The sequence below is a fragment of the Labrus mixtus genome, chromosome 8 (assembly GCF_963584025.1).
Source record: "Labrus mixtus chromosome 8, fLabMix1.1, whole genome shotgun sequence".
NCBI lineage: Eukaryota > Metazoa > Chordata > Actinopteri > Labriformes > Labridae > Labrus > Labrus mixtus.
The window spans coordinates 9,750,147-9,770,269 of record NC_083619.1 but is presented as its reverse complement, the minus strand read 5'-3'; the positions used below and the strand labels follow the sequence as shown (position 1 = coordinate 9,770,269).

The window sequence follows — 20,123 nt, the reverse complement described above, 5'->3', positions numbered from 1 at the left end:
ATACAGTTTCTCAAATTCTGAAGGCTTTACAGGCAATCGACTCTCTGACAGTTTCCCAAGAATAACATAGATGTTAATGTGTCTTTTCTCCAGCAGGTGTCACTAAACCTTTCGAGCATGTGGTCCGAACCTGTATTCATTCATCGTGGAGAAAGGGGGACTTACTTCGACCTCCAACTAAAGGTATGCTCAGTGTGGACCGTGAGAGTGTACTTCTTACAGCTGTGAGGGAGATTCTATCTCCAAACCTCATAGTTTGTGTTAATATAATAGCCGGGATACTTTATGGCTTTTATAATAAGCGTCTAAAAGATCACAGAGAGTGGATCACCCAGCGGCCCGAGCTGAGACCCCTGTCAGGTAAGTTTCTGTGCGATGGAGAGATGTGGCAGCTTCAGCCATGTCGGGTTAAAAGGCAGGTCTGATGATTAAACACATGCATTATTTTGTTAGGACACTTCTGTTGGTTTGTTTCCTTCTGCTGCTTTGATTTCAGTCCCTTAGGACCCCTTCAGGGACCGTTTGTTCGTTTACTCTTAGCTCAAAGCAGCAAATTAAAGGATCTCTTAATGACACATATTAAAATAAAAAAAATAAAAAAATTGTTTGTTTTATTACTCTTTTTTTTGTCTTACTTTAGCTTACCTTATGACGGATCCACATCCTGATGGCTGTGTGCAGGTGTAATATTTGTTAAGGTGAACACCCATTAATTACAGTCCTGATCCTTATACAAACGTCCACACAAGAAAACAATTGTCTGCAGAAACATCCTGCAGTTGCAGCTTTTTATTCCTCTATTGTATGACATTATTCTGTATGTAAGAGTCCTAAATGTCTTCAAAGTTGTAGCAGACTGAATTGTCACCCCACCCTCTCTGCAGCCACACACACACACACACACACACACACACACACACACACTCAAGCAGAGAGCACAGAGCGGGATTGTGCAGCCATGCACCTCTGCATAAGGAGGTCAGTGTGTGGAGCTCACCACACCTCTTGTTCTTTCAGCATCTTGTGGGTTCGTTTTACATCCTGTATTTACCAGAGGAACATATACACCAGAGTAAAAAAAAATTTATGCACAGAGAACTTTGTCTCTTTAGGTGAAAACATATTTACACATTTTCTTACTTTCACCGGACAGAAGAGAGTTTGTGTCAAGGTTAGTAAAAAAAAAAAGAAGAGAGGATCCACTTTTAGAACTATCTGAAAAGATCTATTTCAATAAAAAGGCAAAAACAAGGCTTACTTCTTTAAAGACCACAAAAAGGGAAAAACAAATCTCCAGGTGTCACAAGGAAAAATACCAGATGACACAAGAACATGGTTAGGGTTAGAGCATTAGAGATGTATTAACTGACACAGAAGAGAAGGAAGACTGAACGTGCTTCTGAATTGCAAAGTGCCTACACAATCTGACAGTAGACAGTCCCTTCTATCTGTGCTGTATACTGTGAGGACCTACTGTTCAGTAGACGCACACAGACGGCCGATATTTGTTCCTACTTCGTCTGATTCATACAGTGTGGAAGTGCATCATTAGCCCGCCTCATGTTATTGACACTCCAACTCAGATGTGACATAAATGATGTCTCAGGAAATAATACTAATACTAAAATAAATAAAACGTATTATTTGAAACACTAGACATGATACATGGGGGGATGGACAACTACAAATTATAACAGGAAACACCAGAAACTAAACTCAGGATTATCAACACGAAAATACACAGCAAACAGAGAAACACAAGAATACAAATTACAAAATAAAACAGGAAATCACAACTAAGCAACAACATGAAAGAAAAAAACAAACTAAACAAGAGTACACCAGGACAAGTTTGAGTGCTCTCAGTTTTTGAAAAAAGGGCATAATCAGTACAAGGGACAGGCAGGCTGTTGGATCCACATAAGAGATAGTTGAAAATTGTGTTTTTAGCAGAGATTAGTTTATGACTCCACAATGCAACAGTGCACTCTTCACATTTATACGTTGTTAAGGCAAGGCAAGGCACGTTTATTTATATAGCACATTTCAACAACAAGGCAATTCAAAGTGCTTCACACAAGACATCAAAAGCATCATGACAGAGGAAAGAAAAGAATCATTGAAATAGAAAATTTAAAAATCACTGAAATTATTAAATCTGAACATATGTTCTATAAAATACTATAAAAAAAGATAATAAAGAGTTAAAAGTTACAGTGCATAGTACAATTAAAAATCTTATTAAAATTGTTTAATGAAAGGCAGCTGTAAACAGGTGTGTCTTCAACCTGGATTTAAAGGAGCTGAGAGTTTCAGCAGACCTTCAGTTTTCTGGGAGTTTGTTCCAGATATAAGGAGCATAGAAACTGAACACTGCTTCTCCATGTTTGGTTCTGACTCTGGGGACAGAGAGCAGACCAGTCCCAGATGACCTGAGTGGTCTGGATGGTTCGTAATTAATCAGGAGGTCACTAATGTATTTTGGCCCTAAACCTTTAAGCGCTTTATAAACCGGCAGCAGGATTTTTAAGTCTATTCTCTGACAGACTGGGAGCCAGTGTAAAGACCTCAGAACTGGACTGAATGTGATCCATTTTCTTGGTTTTGGTGAGGACTCTAGCAGCAGCGTTCTGGATCAGCTGCAGTTGGCTGACTGATTTTTTAGGCAGACCTGTAAAGACACTGTTACAGTAATCAAGACGACTGAAGATAAAAGACAAGTTTTTCCAGGTCCTGCTGGGACATAAGTCCTCTAATTCTTGATATATTCTTCAGGTGATAGTAGGCTGATTTTGTAATTGTCTTAATGTGGCTTTTAAAATGTAGGTCTGAGTCCATCACTATGCCCAGGTTTCTTGCCTGGTCTGTGGTTTTAAATTTAACTGCCTGAAGCTGATTGCTGACTCTTAGTCTCTCCTCCTTTGCTCCAAAAACAACAACCTCAGTTTTGTCTTTGTTTAGCTGGAGAACATTTTTGCACATCCTCTCATTGATTTGCTCTATGCATTTACCCAGTGGTTTTAGGGGATCATGGTTGCCTGGCGACATTGTAATATATATTTGTGTGTCGTCTGCATAGTTATGATAATTTATTTTATTGTTTTTTATAATCTGAGCTAGTGGGAGCATGTAGACGTTAAACAGAAGAGGCCCCAGGATGGAACCTTGGGGAACTCCACAAGTAATTTTTGTTTGCTCAGATTTGAAGTTACCTATAGACATGAAGAAGTCCCTGTCCTTTAAGTAGGATTCAAACCAGTTTAGTGCTGTGTCAGAAAGTCCCACCAAGTTTTCCAGTCAGTCGAGTAATATATTGTGGTCAACTGTGTCGAACGCAGCACTGAGATCAAGTAAAACTAAGACTGAGGTTCTGCCACTGTCTGTGTTTAAACAGATGTCATTAAACACACCAGAGCTGTCTCAGTGCTGTGATTTTGTCTAAAACCTGACTGGAAGACATCGAAACAGTCGCTCAATGTCATGAAGTTATTTAACTGTTGAAAAACAGCTTTTTCGATCATTTTACTTAAAAAAGGAAGATTTGATATCGGCCTGTAATTTTTCATTATTGACTTGTCTAGATTGTTCTTTTTTAATAGTGGCTTGATGACTGCTGTTTTCAGGGCCTGTGGGAAGACACCTGAGAGAAGAGACAGGTTTACAATTTGTAACAGATCTGGAGCCATGACTTGGGAAACTTTTTTGAAAAACCTGTTTGCAGAATATCAAGACAGCAGGAGGAGGAATTTAATTGTTGTATAACAGGTTTTTAAGGTTGATTTGATTAAATTGTGTCATGGTGCTTAAGTTGGTTTTAAATGGACACAGCACATATCCTGATCCTGATGATGAGTTACTGACAGTTTGTCTAATTTTCTGGATTTTTTCAGTAAAGAAGGTGGAAAATGTATTACAGGCCCTGGTAGAATGAAATTCAGATGCTGTTGACACAGCAGTAGCAAACAGGGCACGAGCATTATTATTGTTTCTGGTGATGATGTCAGAGAAGAAAGATTGCCTTGCATTCCTCAGTTGTGAATTATAAGTGTGAAGTCTCTCTTTGTAGATGTCAAAATGAATCTGGAGATTAGTTTTACGCTAACCTGCGTTCAGCTTTTCGACAGTCTCTTTTTCCATTTCTTACCAGTGTCAAATTTCTCCATGGAGATTTTTTCTTACCAGAGACGACCTTCACCTTAGTGGGAGCAATGGAATCAATAACATTTGTGATTTTAGAATTGAAGTTATCTACCAACTCACTGATTGAGCCCCAGGACAGGGCAGCTGTGGAAGATAAAACATGGAAGACCAGAGAAGTTATCTCACTCCCTCCCATTCCAGCTGATGAAGAACATTTGAAGTGGCAGAAAAAACAATGCTTCAGTCAGGAATGTCAGACTTAAGTGTAAAGAATGTCTGTGTTAAAGCCTTCAGGATGCTGCAGGTGTGGGACTGGAAATAATAACCTCTGACAACTGAACCATTAATGCATGATAGGCTCAACAGTGTGCTGTTTAACGCGGGGCTATACATTGTAAGCGAATCACATTTGTTTCCAGATGTGCTCAAAGTTTGTTTCTGTGTACTTTACAAGTAGAATCCCTGGATTAAACACCATAGTAGAGGAAAAGTGTATCAGTGTTATGGGATAAATGTATTTAATGCATTAAAAAAGAAAAACGAGTATAGCTGCTGTTAGAAACGTTTGTTACAGTATCTAACCGTAACTTGTATTGTTCTCTGCTATGTTCATTCACTCTTTTGGATAATTGTCAGGAAAAATGTTTACTAAGTCTGTAGCTTGCTGTTAATCTTCTCTTCTGACACCTAACCTTTGACAGAGGCTTGAAAGAGAAATATAGGAATAATTACAGTTGTTGCTTGGTCTCCTTTGCTTATGAAGTTCAAATAAAAGCCATTAATAGTATTATCAGACTATTATACAGCCAGTTAAAAACTCTTCACAGAGCTTTAAACCTCAAAAAACTTGACCATCTGGGGAGCAAATGGATGCAGCATGTACAAAAACATGAAAAACGATCTGTCATTGTGTTCAACAGAGATGTTAAAGGTCTGTGCCAGACACTTGTAGCTGTAACTCCACACAAAAAAGCCTGAAGCAATCGTTCAATGAAAGAACTGAAACCATGCAGTCCAGCTCAACACCTTTAAACCTGCTACACTTGAAGAGTGTGCCACTTGAACACAGATGTTATACAGCGCTTTCCTCCAGATGTGTAGCACACAGCTGAAGTTCTCTTTATTCTCCGCAACTCCAGCAGCTCTTCAAGTAATAATGTCTAAACAACAGTTTATGATACAGGAGTTTGGATGAGCACTGACTTAGAAAAACTAGTTTCTTTTAATGGCAACATCTTTGCAAGAAAAACAGGTTTTTTTTAGACCATGCAGTCTCTCCAGTTTGTGACAAAAACTTCTAAGCAGATGTAGCATCAGATAACACTGACTTGCCTCAGGTTAAAAACTATGGTGTGTGTGTGTGAGTGTGAGTGTGAGTGTGAGTGTGAGTGTGTCTGTTCGACACCAAACCCTCACCTATGGACACATGCTATGGGTAGTGACCGAAAGAATGAGATCACAGACACAAGTGGTCGTTTCCTCTGGAGGGTGGCTGGGCTAAGCATTAGAGATATGGTGAGGTGCTCAGACATTTGAGGGAACTCAGAGTTGTGATGTTTTGGTTTTGTATTTTGTATTTGAGTTTCCCATTTTATCCCAGTGTTGCTTGTTTCCCGTGTGTGTTAATGTTTCCTAGTGTTGATGGTTTCCTAGTTTTGTCTTCAGTGTTTTATTTTGTCATTTATTATCCTTGTGTATCTCTGTGTTCTAGTGTGTGTTGTTTCATTCTTGAGTTCTGTGTGTCTTTAGTGTTTCATGATTTATTTTGTATTGTCCTCAGTGTTTCTGGTCTTGTGTTTCTCCCTGCCTTGATTATCCTTATTGTCCTCACCTGTGTCTTGTTAGTCTCACCTGTGTTTTATTACCCTATGTCTATTTAGTTTGTGTTTCCGTCCCTTGTGCGGTCAGTTCAGTGTATGGTTAAGTAGCCAGTGTTGATTGTGGGATGTCGTTTGTTGGTATATGTCAGTTTTTGCTCGTGCTCCTGTGTGGCTGTCTGTTTTTGATCTCTGTGTTTTTTTTGTTGAACTTTTGGAAGTAAGTTTTTGTTTGCCTTTGGCCTTTTTGATTATTAAATACTTTGAGTTTATTCTGCACTTGGGTCCACCTCTCCTTGTTTTCCAACCGTCCGTAACACTCAAATTGTAAATCGCTCGAGTAGAAAATGTTTTAAAAAAGGCTGTTGGTTATTCACCTTGTCTGAAACCTACCATGTTGCAGCAGTTACATGAATTTAAAATTATTATATAGCAATAAGTCTATCTTCTAGCTGATGGTCTGTGTTTTACTTTTGTAGCTCATAAAGATGCATCAGCATGAATTTAAGTCTGTTTCTTAACCAGCTTGAAATACTCCTCACAGGAGAAGAACAATATCAGAATCAGAACAAGATGACACCAGGGGTTTTGAAAGTATGAAGAGAAAGTTAAAGCTGGGGTTTTTCTGACAAACTTCTGGTTACATGCAGCCTCAGATTTACCAGTGATTCACCAAACACCTTCTGCCTGAATCAGCAGCTGGTGCATGTTGGTGGAGGGTGGATGATAAACCAACTACAGAAAATGGTGACATCTGTTTTCAGGAGTGTGTCCCCATTACTCTTATAGCTTGTCATATTGTTATTTTATGTGCTGCAGGAATGCTCTTCCCTCAGTACACTGCCTCAGGCTGCAGTTGTCTCTTTGATTGCCCTTTAATGACTAACCAGCATTCCTCTTCTCCAAACTGTCCTTGAAATTTACTCTCCACTTATTTCAGTATTATTTTGTTCACGTTGCCTGTTTTTTGTTTTTTTTGTATTAATTTGATTAAGAAATCCCTAAAATTCACACCAGCTTTGTGTCTTATCTCTCTTCCTTCCTGTCCACCCTGAAGACTCCTGCACCCTCTTCTGACTCAGAGGTCTCCAAGATGGTCTTGCCCTCGTCACACTCCTCGAGGCTCAAGTATGTGTCTCTGGGGGTGCTGGTGTTGCAGACCACCTCGCTGGTGCTCACAATGCGCTACTCCCGCACCCTGAAGGAAGACGGCCCCCGCTACCTGGCCTCATCTGCCGTGGTGTCGGCCGAGGTGCTCAAGATCGTCACCTGCACCCTCCTTGTCTTCATGGAGAACAGTGAGTACAAACTTAAAGATTAGGTGAGGAGGAAGATTGGGGGAGTTAGACACTGTGTAGACTTAGAACAAGCTCTCACTTAATTGGTAGATCATATATCTCTTCACGCCATGGGTGGTCCCTATAGGCTAAATTCCTGAAAGCAGACCCCTTGTCTCTGATAGATTTCAGTTGCCGGGCAATGAACCAACTGCTGAAGGAGGAGATTGTGTACAAGCTGTCACAGACCCTGAAGCTGGCCATTCCTGCAGGGATCTACACGCTGCAGAACAATCTGCTCTATGTTGCCTTATCCAACCTGGACGCAGCAACATATCAGGTGACATATGAATGTGCAGGTTCAAATCCACTTTTTGTGTGTGTATGTGTATTTATTTTAACTGATTTAAATATGGTTTGCCTTGGACTTACATGTATAATATGGGGTGCTAGTGGGCCAAGTGGTTAGGGTGCACGTCCCATGTACAGAGGCTGTAGTCCTTGAAACAGGCAGCCTGGGTTCAGGTTCAACCTCCTTTCCTGCATGTCATTCCCCCCTCTCTCTCTCTCTCTCCCTCCCTTATTTCCGACCCTATCCACTGTCCTATCTCTACAATAAAGGCGTACAAAGCCCCAAAAAATCTATGTATAATATGAATCACTTCCCCATTAAAATGTCCAATAAACCCTTTTGGTACCCCTGATGATTCACTCAGAGAAAAACTGCAAGTGTATTTCTAGGTGGACCAGGGTTTTGGTCATAGTGATCTATGATCTAGTATACGCTTGATCTTACTGATCTTCTCCTCTGATATTTACATTCCTGACAGCTTTCCCCTCTGTCTTTAAAGAGTGATTTGTTGTGAATCTCACAGCAGATGGAGGAGAATGCTAGGTTTGAATCCCATCAGATCTTAATTCTGGCTTTGATACCGTAGATAATTATATTTTTTAATAAATCGCACTGAAAGAGGGTCGGTATCTCTGGCACAGCACTGAGTTGATTAAGTCTTATTTATCTAAAATGACTCTTTCAATCAATACAGTCAAACCATCACTCTGAATAGCAGAGATCACTCGCAGGTTACCCAAAGGTTCAATGCTTGGCCCCCACTCTTCTCTCCACATGCTTCCACTTGGTTGTATGATCTGTAAGCTTAGAGTTTCATAACAAACTCAGCTGGTTACCCCGATTGATCTACTGTTGAGACAAAATTTACTTGAAGAAACCTTCTCAAGCAAATGATGACACACACAAAACAACATCATTGAGGTAAATAAAAGCAAAACTTAATTGTTCTTTTTGCATGGCCAAATGCGAGAATTCAGATTTTTGGACAATCGAGGTGACGTTTTAACAAATGTTGCACAAGTGGCCAAAAATTGGCTTCCTCTGTCATCTTGGAATAGGCTACTGCAACGTCTTTTTTAAAGTCATTTCTTGCCTCCTGAGCCCACACCCATCCCCAGGTCGACATACTTCATGATGTGAGGGGTGAATAAGCACAGAGGATTTAAAGGGCATTCTGTCATGACAATTTCTAGAAATTCTGCAAATGTTAAAACAGCTTGAGCAACTAATTTCAATGTAATTATTTATTCAATCAGGAATGTATACATTTTTTCAAGAAAGTTAAAAAATATATATCTCTCTGGTCATTTGGACTGGGTAATACATCTTTTTCATCCTGTTCAAATTATTGCAACTCTCTTCTTACATGTATGTTGTTTCTTTTGTTGTTGTTGTGTTATTGTTTTATGTAAAGCACAAAGCAATCATTAAAAAACCGAGCATACCAAACAATTAAAGTTAATGTTATGTTGATTGTGTTGTGATCCACACAGGTCACATACCAGTTGAAGATCCTCACCACAGCACTGTTTTCTGTCTCCATGCTGGGGAAGAAGATGGGTCGGTACCAGTGGCTCTCACTTCTCTTCCTCATGGCTGGAGTCACTCTAGTGCAGGTAACATACCCTGAGCAATTTTCAGAAACACAACTGCAGCATGAAGGCTTTTCTCTGTGGGCAGGGGCGTGTCCAGTGTGTGGCCAAGGGTGGCATCCCCCCCCTGAAACCTCAACTGCGATTGGCTTTTTTCCATGTCAGAGGCCGGACTAATGACTGGCTATATCAATGAGGCATATTTTCTTTTATTTGTACTTTACATTTTAGATAAATACATTGCACATTTATGTCCAAGATGGATACGTCTGCACACTGTCTTACTTGCAATTTACTCACTGGCATTTTTTCATTGCAATTTAAACAGTCGTCAAGAGTTTGCGTGTGATTTTTAAAAATTATTTAAATTCTGACTTTAAACATGCATCTTCTTTTTGAGTCAATGAAGAATTAAGCTAAGAATGTATACATATGTTCCCATTATCTTTTCTTTCAAAGTAGATATGATTGGTGGAGTTAGAAAGGGTAATTAATTGATCAGACCATCCCTGCACAAGTCAGTCTGTGGGTCGGAGTTTTTATAAATTAGTTACAAATTACAAGGTTTATTTGCTCTGTCTGTCCCTTTGCATGTGATTGTCAATGTTTTAATCTCCACAGTGGCCTGCTGACTCTGAGGGAGACACTGAGCAGAAGGTCCTGTGTGCAGGTTCTCAGTTTGTGGGGCTGATTGCTGTGTTGATGGCGTGTGTGTCCAGTGGCTTTGCTGGAGTTTACTTTGAGAAAATCCTCAAGGAGACTGAACAGAGTGTGTGGGTCCGAAACATTCAGCTGGGTGAGTAACTCTGTGTGTTACGTTGTTTTCACACATGCACTCCACTTTGGTGGATAGCCTGCACTTGAAATCTTCCTGAGTTGCTAATTCACACAAGTCCCTCCCATGACCTGAATGATTCAGTAAAATTAGTGAAGCCCTTGGTCACAATTAAACGGAACCCCGAAGTCCCAAAAACCTGTGCCCACAAGAATTTTGTTTTACTTTTTGGGACTTCAGGGGTTCTGTACAATTCTCAAGACCTTACAAACCATACTTAATTAAAACATGTGCATGGACAATATGAGGTTTTGCTTTTTTAGTTTTATCCCCTTAACATTTAGAACAGTAAACTGTGCCACACATATGGTTCAACCTATCATTTGAAGCACTTCCATGCCTGAAAAACAGGACAGTGTTTGCTTTGGTTGGGATCCAATGTTTGTTGAGCAGGACATGATAAAAATCTATTGATTCTATGATTCTATTCATGTACAGTATATAAACAAATCAATTTGCACACTTAATGTTGACACAAGCCACTGCTATAGTGATATCATTGATGTCTTTCTAAAATAATTTAAAGTGTTGCTGCTGAGAAACAGAGATAAACTAACTATTATTTTAACAGGAAAGCCTTGTACTATATTTGCATTTACTCTCTTTTTGCACAAATATCAAGGACATTTCAACCAGTATGAAGGACCGCTGCAGTATTGTTCATGTTAAGATTTTCACCAGTTAATGGTTAGCATAGATAACTGTACCTCCTCTAGAAAATCCTTCCAGGGGGATCCCTCAAGGATCCATCCTAAGCCCCACTCTTTTCCCCATTTACATGCTCTCTCATGGTAATATTATCCAGAAGCAAAACATCTACCAATGTTATATACATTTAGCTCTATCTCCCCATAAAATCCCACAAAAAGTTGGATCCCAACTCACATAGAGACTCAAATGTTTCTTAGTCTGAATGAGAAATCTGAGAAATCTGTCCTTTTTGGCCCGCGAAACTGTTCTCTAACAGTTTAGGTCAGCTTTCCACTTGCTTTAAACCTTGGAATGGTTTTTGAGTCTGCCTTTACATTTGACATTCAAGTGAGATCATATGAGAAATCCTGTTTCACCTGGCTTCAAACCAAGGCTACATATCTGCTTTGGTTGTCTTCTCGGTTTTAAGTTACTCTCACTTATTTTTATTTTGGTCTAAGGATTATAAATGACCTTTAATACATTTGAATAATTGATTGAAATGTTATTTACATTATCAGCAGTGCAGAAGGGGTTATGTGAAACAAGAATTGTTGCTATAGGAACCACACAGCAGGTACAATAACATACTTTGTCACATAAAAACAGACATACTTAAATAATAATAAACTGTTCTCTGTGTGAGACATAACAAATTGGATCCAATTTTACCTGGCAAAAAAAAACAATTTGACATTTTTCGTTAAATTATTCATTAAACTTGTATTTTCAGTGTCATTATTATCATCTATGTTTTTGCAACCTTATAAGCCATGTTTTCTGTCCAGGAAAAGTCTGGCCGACTTCCCACAGACAAAAATCAAAAAGCCATGTTACAAAGTCGACCCTGATGTGCTTTTTAAGGCCGAGGCAAAGGTTTGCTGCTTTGATTCCATGCTGACATATCAAGTACTTGACAGATAAAAAGACGTTGTGTCATTGAAACTAGGTTTCCTGGTACCCTGAATTTAACAGGCATGATATTTTTTCTGGGTTACTGGGTTATTACAATAAATCAATCACATAATATTACATAACGACAATTCACAACAAGTAATCTCATGGCACTATCATGACCCTTTGTATGATCAGAGAAGAAACATCAGATTTTAGTCATGAATAATTGCACACTCTTGTTGAGGATTGCAAAACAGATTGCAAAACAGAAAAGTTGAAGTAGCTCAATGGCAGAACTCTCAAATCAGGAAGTATGACTCAATTCTAAATTTCACAATCATATTTCAGAATGTCTTCCAATGTATGATACATATGTTGCTTTTGACTAAAGCGGCAATCTAGTCTCGTACGTGTAAACAAGTTCATTTTGTCTCTTTTGTTTCCTCCTACTGAAACCTTTCTCTTAAGATAACCTGTTGTTTGGTTCATCTGGTTTAATAATTTACAACTATCTCTATTGGATTTTAACAACCAGAATGAATACAAGTAGTTTTGAACAAAGCAATGGTTTTATTGGTGTACATATTGTGGAAATGATACCGTGTGTTTTGCAGTGTATGTTTGGGTTTCTATATGTGTGGCACAGAGTTGACTTTTATTTTTTGGGGGTTAATGTGTGTAAAAACACAAAAGATGACAGACTGGTTGATGTTTGTAGAGAGAGGAGGAGTTAATGATTGCACCATGGGAATGAGCAGGATATCCCTGACAGCTTTCTCTCCTGTATGCATAAATATTAAGGTGAATTTGAAAGTCTGTTGAACCTAAGCTCCAGCCCTAAGTTTAACTAAAGTGACCTCTAGTGGCAGGATGGTGTGGTTAAACAACATCAGAGTTACCTTTCTGTCTATTACCAAACAGTTGGAAGAAATAATTATACCAAATTTGATTGCTACAGCCTTACCTCTCTATTTCTTTTTGTCTCCTCCAGGTTTTTTCGGCTTAATGTTTGGCATAGGAGGAATGATAGTATATGACGGCCAGAGAGTGAAACAGTGGGGAATGTTTCAGGGTTACAGCGTCATCACCGGCACAGTTGTTGTCTTACAGGTTTGATAATTATGACACTGTTCTTTCAACATAATCTTAAGTCCCCCATTTGGGTCAAACATACATAAAAGTGCATTGGTTTGTTTGGAGATGCTTACTTTGTATATTCTTTTCACATGTTGTGTGTTTGTCTGAGTGCAGTGTGCTTTTTGTAACTCATTATTCTCTTTTGCAGGCTGTGGGCGGCTTGGTCGTAGCAGTGGTCATTAAATATGCAGACAATATCCTCAAAGGATTTGCCACATCTCTGTCCATCATTGTGTCTGCAATTATTTCGTATTTCATGCTAGAGGACTTCAACCCTACAAGGTAAACAAATGTTCATGAACACCCAGTCATTTCTCTTTTTTTTTTTTTTTAAATGCTATGCTAGCCACAAATATATACTATTTCAGTCTCTAGGACAACTAACAACATAAAAGCATTGATACTGAAATTTCTGAACAAATTTTGTAAAATTCCCTGATTATATAGCTCAGGAAAAATTATGATTTAATGAGGGTGACCACAAGGTTTACGTTGGCTCTTTTAGAATTAAATACCTCTTTTGACAGAAGGTTTTATCAGCACATTTTTTATCTTTATAGAATGACTTAAGAAAAAACTGTGGTGTTCCTGTGACTTTTCCTCCTGTAGCAAATTGGGAAAAAATGTAAATTGTCCAGTAAAATCTTTCAAAACAAGTTGTTTTGTTTTTTTTCCCATCAGACTTTTTGTGATTATTGATTATTATTATTGCTCATTAGCTAATATTAGCCCGCTAAGGTGTTAAACACAGTCAGTATACCTGATAAACCTATTGTAATATATAGTATAAAACACTGTCATTATGAGCAAGTCAGTGTTGACAAAGCACATCCTCACAAAGCTGCTGGCATGGTGTTTTTAATTTATCTTTTTGCTCTTTTCTATTTGTCCCCCCCCCCCCCCCCCCCCCCCCCCCCCTTCCTCCCAGAGTATTTTTTTCAGGGGCGGTGCTGGTCATTGCTGCCACATTTCTGTACGGCTACGAGCACAAGCCTGCTAGTAGCACCACCGTCAAAGTGTAAACAGAGGCCTCTGTGAACTGTGCTACCTGAATGAGGTGATCACAGGCACTCAAAAAACACTCCATGAACTGTGAAAGGTAGGTTGGTATACAGAATTAAACAGAGCTGGAAAAGTTGCTGAATTTCAACTTGAAAACGTTGAGCCTAAAAGTGCTCCAAATAATCCTCTGGAAACATGCTGCTTTGCTACAAAGATGGAGGACAATATTTTGGTGGTGTGTCTTTAAAAGTTTTTAATTTTTAAAAAAATCTTTTTTAATATAATGTAAAATGTTTGCAATATAATGTTTCTTATCATTTTCTTATCAGGAGAACATTGAGGCTACCTTACCATGTAAACAGACGGTGTTACAGTAAAATGAACCTTAACTGATTTATCCCTGGAAAACCACAGCCAGACCGACATATGGGTTAGCCAATGTTATGTGCAGTTGTGCCTACTACAGATACATTGGCATAATCTGTAGGTTTTTGAATTGATATTAAACTTTTTGACAGATATATGTAGCAGAAAACAACAATATGTTTGAAGAATTAATGATGTCTTTAAATTGTTTGTCTAGAAGAGCGTTCATGTATGTGCAGTCATATTGGTGAAAAAGAAACACAGGTCCACTTTTATAACAGCTGAAAGATTTACCATATTGGTCGACACCAATAAGAACATTTAAAAGGGAAATGTTCTTATTGGTCGACCTCTCATATTCTTATATTTGACAGGCTCTAATGGTAACGCAAGGTTTCGATTAAAGCGATCAGGAGAACGACATGACAATATGGCTTCAGATATTTGCCCACCTAAATTGTGTAGTTCAGTATGTCAATCATGTATTTATGTTTTATGGGACAGAGATGTCTGTACAAAAAAAGGTATGCTGGGTGCTCCTGTCTCAAAGGGAGGAAATTCCTTTGCAAAGCGTCCATCTATCGGTGGAATCAGGAGCAGACTTGCTGCAGAGAGGAGGGGTTACCTCTTTTCAAAGATGCTGAATGTCTTTTTTTTTTTTTTTATAAAACGGGATATGACTGCTCTCACACTACTTCTCAAAATCTGAGCATTTGTACGAAGGAGCTCATTCCTGTGTTATTTAAACATAAACATGATGTTTTTATGTAAGAACAGATGAATAAATTATGGCATATTTTATGCTGAAACAACCAGCTCTGCCTTGATCTTTTTTTGTTACTTCAAAGGGAAATGAACGGCCAAATTGGAGCATGAAGTTTGTATGTGTACACATTCTCACACACACACTAGTGCAGACACACAGAGTGAGGCACACCCATGAATATATTTTTAACTGTTCTTTTTTTTCAGTTCCAGTTGCAGTGCACTCAGTGAAACCAAACTTGTCTCTATAGCAACAGATGTCTGAGCTAGCTGCTGTGTAGTGACACTGAATAAATATAACCTATTTACTCTTTTTGAGTGCTTTTCACAGAAGAAAGGTCATTTTTATTCAAGAGTGGCCCTGACAAATGACAAGGGAATTGAGGCACATCTGTCCAATTTCTTTTGCTCTGTTTTTTTCTTTCTGTCTGATGGTTTCAAGAGCTAATGTGTGTTTGGATTGAGACATTGTGTGTTGATGGGGTGGACAGACAGGGGAGAGAAGAAGGAGGCAGATGGGAAGGTGAGGCATAAACCTGGAGAGAAGCACAGATGGAGGAATGAGTCATGTGACTCGTGCGTGGAGTGGCAGGCAGGGACTTGGACCAAGCTATGGGACAGACCACAGCCACGACACAGGACGGCCTTTATGTGCTGTTATTCTCTACAAAGCCAAATGAAACAAGCTAAGGATAGGACATGAAACTGTGAAATTTCCTCAGTCTACCTTTTGAAAAAATGACACTAGTTCAACTATATATTTTATATCAAATATATATTTTAAATGCAGTCTTATTTAATTCCAGATGGTGGAAAGTATTAAAAGGGCATTCAGAATTGTGTTAATATTTATGTAACTAGGTAGTACAACATGGCCTGATTACAGTCAAATCGACCTTGGGTCTGAGTACAATTCGGCCCCATTCCAGCGATGATCAATCGCCTGCTATCACCCTCTTGTTTTAAATCTGTTGTATGGCACTATTCCAAGTAATTTACACCACACTTATTTAGAGCAGAGCTGACGTTATTTATTCTTTGTGGTAACACGTCCGGCTCATCTCTGAGATCGTTTGTAACCCATCTGAATACAATATCAGCTTCGCTACAGAGGCAAGTGAGTGAAAAATATATTGGTGCACACATTTGGTGTGTTTGCAAAAACCCAGAGAAAACCACAGCAGATTTGTTTTTCTTTTTTCCTGATTTTTATGCAAGGTGGGTGCTCTTAATACAATCTGACAGATGCACAAGTTAATCTTAACTAAAAAGATTCATATAATATGCTGTCTCTTTTAAATGTTCTGAATACATCCTTGAATAATTACTGAGTGTGCTGAGGAAGGCCTTTGTTGGCACTGATGAGGTTTAACCAGCCTGCAGGGTTTTTTTCATTTTTTTTTTTGGGCTGGTTTTTTCCATCAAAATGTCTTCAGGTATCAAGTTATAAAAACAAATGTTATTCTTCAACTTCTCAAGGACAGTTTGTTGTCTCTCTCTCACTGGCTCATGCAATACGATCTACATAAGGATGCAGGATGCAGTTCTTGTTTGGGTCTGATACCTCCGTGATCAGCGTTCCTTCTTCGCTAAAAAGCAGGCAGAACTCTTTGAAGCAGTACAAAACTGGTCCGAGGACCAAACAAGCCTTGATGAAACTGGGGCCCTGACTCTATATTGTGCCAGACCCAAGATGTAAAATTCACTCTGGCTTGCGATAATGTTCCTCTTAAATCTTCCAGGATTAATGAGCCACTGGCATCCTGAGCTCAGGGAAACCATCAGTTCTCTCTTCCCTGATAGGCTTTGTGACTTTATCACCCTGATGACTCCCTTTGCTGCAAGAGGGAACGATTATACTTTTGTCTGTGCAAGCATTTCAGTCTCTTATTTTGGAGGTATGACCACAAGTGGTGCCCCTCTCCTCGGCCTCCACATCAGCACTTGGGCGTCGTTGGCGTTGGGTCTCCCCAGCGCATTGGGAGGGATGGGCTCCTGGTAGTTGAGGATGTGTGGCTGCTCCTGGTAAGGACGGCCCACCAACGAGGCCCGAGAGCCCAGAGGCATGTCAGGGTCAACGGCGATGTCCACGCGCATCCGCCACCGCACCGTCTGCAACACGATACGCTCCTGGAGGAGGAGAGCAGTTAATATTAAGATGTGTGTATGCATGGAGTGGTGTATTCTAGGTTCACTAAGATTACTTGTGTAAGGTCTTCAGGTGACAGTGCATCATGAAGCAGTATGTCCTCTGCTGCTGATAGATGAGGTAACTTACATTCTAATTAAAAGTGTATTGCTAAGGCTATGTAAATAAGCTACAAATGAAAGTTAAGACACATGAAAGAAATTTAATCCCATCCTCTTCTTACAAAAAAGTCATGAAGAAAACAAGCCTGACAACCTTCTCTATGAAAGCCTTAAGGAATACATCTCTATTAATACTATAGACTTTAATGATTCCTATACTATACTAGACAATACTAATCAATGAATTTGATCTAATTTACCTCATGACACGTCATGACATTCAGAGCAGGTCTAGACAACGGCTTCCCAATTAATCACAGCTTCACCTTTATTGACTAATGAGCATTCAAAGAAAACCTCACAAAAGTCTTTATTTATCGCAAAAAAATACAAGAAAACCGATTTTATGTTCACAAGCTGCTTTCTCCAAAGCATGCATACATTTTTTTTATGTTGAGGCCCGAGTATAATGACCATGCTTCCAGATCATTTTGATCCAGTCAGATGAAGCTCTATAGCGATCAGCTACATTTGGATTATTAGGTGCAAATTTAGTGGTGAAAAACAAAATGCTTTCTCCGAGTTATTTAGGATTAAGGATGGACATAGTGCACACAGGTTCTGTCTAAAATACTCCATATCGCCTGTACTGAATGTTATCACACACGGCATATTTTTGTTTGTTTCATGCAGGCGTGGTCTACACCAAGTGGCAACCTCCAGTGTTGTAAAATGAAGCCAATGCGGAAGTGTGCAAAACTGTCATTTTATTTTTACTACCTCATTGGTAGATAATGACAGGCTCATTATCCATTAATGAGCAAGCAACAGTGAGCAGCAGTATTCTTTTAACAGGCGGAAACCTCGAGTAGAAAAAGACAGTCATCTGCTCAGAAAGTGGCTAGAATAATGAAATGCTGATGCTCACTTGGAGCTAGACTGCCTCCTGATGATCATTTTCAGCAGAAAGCAAGGATGGGGTACTTTGTAACTTTACACCAGAAAGGAAAAGAGCAGGGGGAGATGATTACATCACAGTCTGTGTGTGCAATGCAAGCTCTGTTTTAGATGTATCGCCAGCACTTAAACTGGACAGACACAGAACAAACAACACACTCAAGACTATTATCAAGTTGGGAACATGTTATGTGTTTTTGGCCTTACCTTGGTGACGGAGTTCATGGCTACCAGCCAGGTGATGAAGCTCTGGTCCCGGGTGATGTGGGTCAACATGGGCGTGTTACTGTTGCTGATGGGCACTGCCCAGGTCACGCTGGGGTAGAAGTTGTCGTTCATGCTGACCGTCAGACGGGACGGTTTGGACGTTGGCCCGGTCAAGGTGACAGTCTCTGTGGTGTTGCCATACCACGGGTAGCTGACACCGTCTGAGTCGCTGATGGCCTTGACCCGACCCTCTCGAAGCTCTGGTAGCTCCCAGCTGGACCTGCAGATGGAGGACAACGGGGACAGAGTAACAGGGTGAGGATCTGTTTTTTTTTTTCTGCATTGGCTGGCTCAGGTTGTGGTTTAGATGTTTGACAGAGTTTGAAAGAAGTAAAAAGAGGTGTGCACATCAAAACATTGCACCAACAAAGCTCATCTAGAGGCAAAAGTTCTAACAGGATGTTTCTGCGGTTCACTTACATGCCAATGTCCCCATATGTATTGTAAAACTCCATTTGAGTACAAGCCTGGATCCAGCCGACCACCCAGGTCTCGTTGCGGGGCACCGGTGGCATCACCACACCTGCTGAGGCCCTGAAGTACGGCGTCTTGTAGCGGAGAACAATCGGTGAGTTCTCCTCGATGATGGTGGGACACTGGTCAATGGAGGCTGACACCTCATACACCACAATGTTCTCCCGCTTGATGCGGGGCTTGCATGCAATGCTCTGAATACAGCCCATAGTGCAGGCAACGAGCAAAATGAGCAAAACCAGAGAAGAAGGGAGCAAATGTTTCCTGACCAGTATGCACATCAGTCCCCTTCAGATTCCACCCTTGCCTGAAGAGCAGATCTAATCCTTTAATTGCCCATGATCAGTGATTGGTTGGGAAGGAAAACAGAAGAGAAACAAATATGGGGGGGAGGACACAGTCACCATTGATGAAACATATAAACATCCACAAGCATATTTTCAGGATGATATGGAGTTGAGAGGGAGAAAGTGGGGCCTGGGGGGGAAGTATCACAGATCTCCGCAGCCTCCTCCCCCCGGTCTGCCTGCTGACTGCCGCACTGCCCTTGGCGCTCGTCCCCAGAAACTGCAATCCGGCCTCCCCTGGGGTGCTGCTCCTCCTCCGCCGTGCCTCCGGAGGAGTCTCTGCTACTCGTCGAGTCCAAACGTCCGGCTGCACGTCGGTGCCCCTTGATCCTGCTGCTCTGCGCCTGGCTCTGCGCTGTCATGTCAAGCAGCGACAGGGCAGCCAGGTGCGTCAGAGGAGGGGGTGCTGGATGCCTTTTGTTTGCTTGGCTTTTCCTGTATTCGCGCGGCGCGCTCAAAAGACAAAATCCGGCTGTTCATCACCTTGACCTACATGAAAAGAAGCTACATCAAATGAGCGACGATGCGTCTAATAATGGCGAGCCGACAGGGCTAAAGCGGGCTATTTTAATGTTTTCCTTGCTGTGTGCTTCCATTCTTGTGGATGCATGAATGGTGCATCATGAATGGAGGCAGCGAGGCATCATAAACGTGCAGAAAACAGTCACTATACCCGGTCGCGCCAGACTGTCTCGGTGCTCGTCGTACTGTTTCCTGTCGCTGGAGAACCTCGCGGACCGGAGAGCATCCTTTCCCTGCCGCGGGCTCGCCTCGCTCGGTTTGGAGGTGCTGATGCTGGAGAGGCAGGGGAGGGGCGTCACCCGACCTCTGCATTGAAAAAAAAAATAACAAGTGCATAGGGCGTGGCTTCAGGGGCTCCGTCACTCCTACGCGGAACCTCATTGGTCGCGGGAGTCAAACAGCGGAAGTGGTGTAGTGTGGCTCGGCGTACTTCCTA

The 20,123-nt window shown here is 40.6% G+C and overlaps 2 protein-coding genes across 4 annotated transcripts; one reads left to right on the top strand and one right to left on the bottom strand.

Moving 5' to 3' along the window:
* The first annotated feature begins 175 nt into the window (after positions 1-175).
* Positions 176-14,920, top strand: slc35a3b (solute carrier family 35 member A3b). Of its 3 annotated transcripts, none has more exons than XM_061044135.1 (8): positions 176-360; positions 7,015-7,255; positions 7,420-7,574; positions 9,080-9,202; positions 9,800-9,974; positions 12,592-12,710; positions 12,886-13,019; positions 13,666-14,920. In XM_061044135.1, the coding sequence occupies exons 2-8, from the start codon at positions 7,051-7,053 to the stop codon at positions 13,757-13,759; spliced, it is 1,005 nt and encodes a 334-aa protein (XP_060900118.1). In that variant the 5' UTR covers positions 176-360; positions 7,015-7,050; the 3' UTR covers positions 13,760-14,920. The 3 variants fall into 3 exon arrangements, with proteins under 3 accessions (XP_060900118.1, XP_060900116.1, XP_060900117.1); XM_061044133.1 differs by lacking the exon at positions 176-360 and adding an exon at positions 5,525-5,655; XM_061044134.1 differs by lacking the exon at positions 176-360 and adding an exon at positions 6,012-6,177.
* A 956-nt stretch (positions 14,921-15,876) lies between these two features.
* fam78ba (family with sequence similarity 78 member Ba) lies at positions 15,877-20,008 on the bottom strand. The gene is made up of 3 exons (XM_061044131.1): positions 18,765-20,008; positions 18,285-18,564; positions 15,877-17,000 (listed from the first exon to the last, which is right to left on the bottom strand). Exons 1-3 carry the CDS (start codon positions 19,097-19,099, stop codon positions 16,758-16,760), a joined length of 858 nt encoding a protein of 285 aa, XP_060900114.1. The 5' UTR covers positions 19,100-20,008; the 3' UTR covers positions 15,877-16,757.
* Between the last annotated feature and the right edge of the window lie 115 nt (positions 20,009-20,123).

Coding starts and splice junctions, on each gene's coding strand:
- slc35a3b (XM_061044133.1), top strand. CDS start 5,572: ATGGGTAGTGACCGAAAGAATGAGATCACAGACACAAGTGGTCGTTTC. Junction 7,256..7,419: donor CCTTGTCTTCATGGAGAACA/GTGAGTACAAAC, acceptor TGTCTCTGATAG/ATTTCAGTTGCCGGGCAATG. Junction 9,203..9,799: donor CTGGAGTCACTCTAGTGCAG/GTAACATACCCT, acceptor TAATCTCCACAG/TGGCCTGCTGACTCTGAGGG.
- fam78ba (XM_061044131.1), bottom strand. CDS start 19,099: ATGTGCATACTGGTCAGGAAACATTTGCTCCCTTCTTCTCTGGTTTTG. Junction 18,565..18,764: donor ACATATGGGGACATTGGCAT/GTAAGTGAACCG, acceptor CTCCATCTGCAG/GTCCAGCTGGGAGCTACCAG. Junction 17,001..18,284: donor CCATGAACTCCGTCACCAAG/GTAAGGCCAAAA, acceptor CTCCTCCTCCAG/GAGCGTATCGTGTTGCAGAC.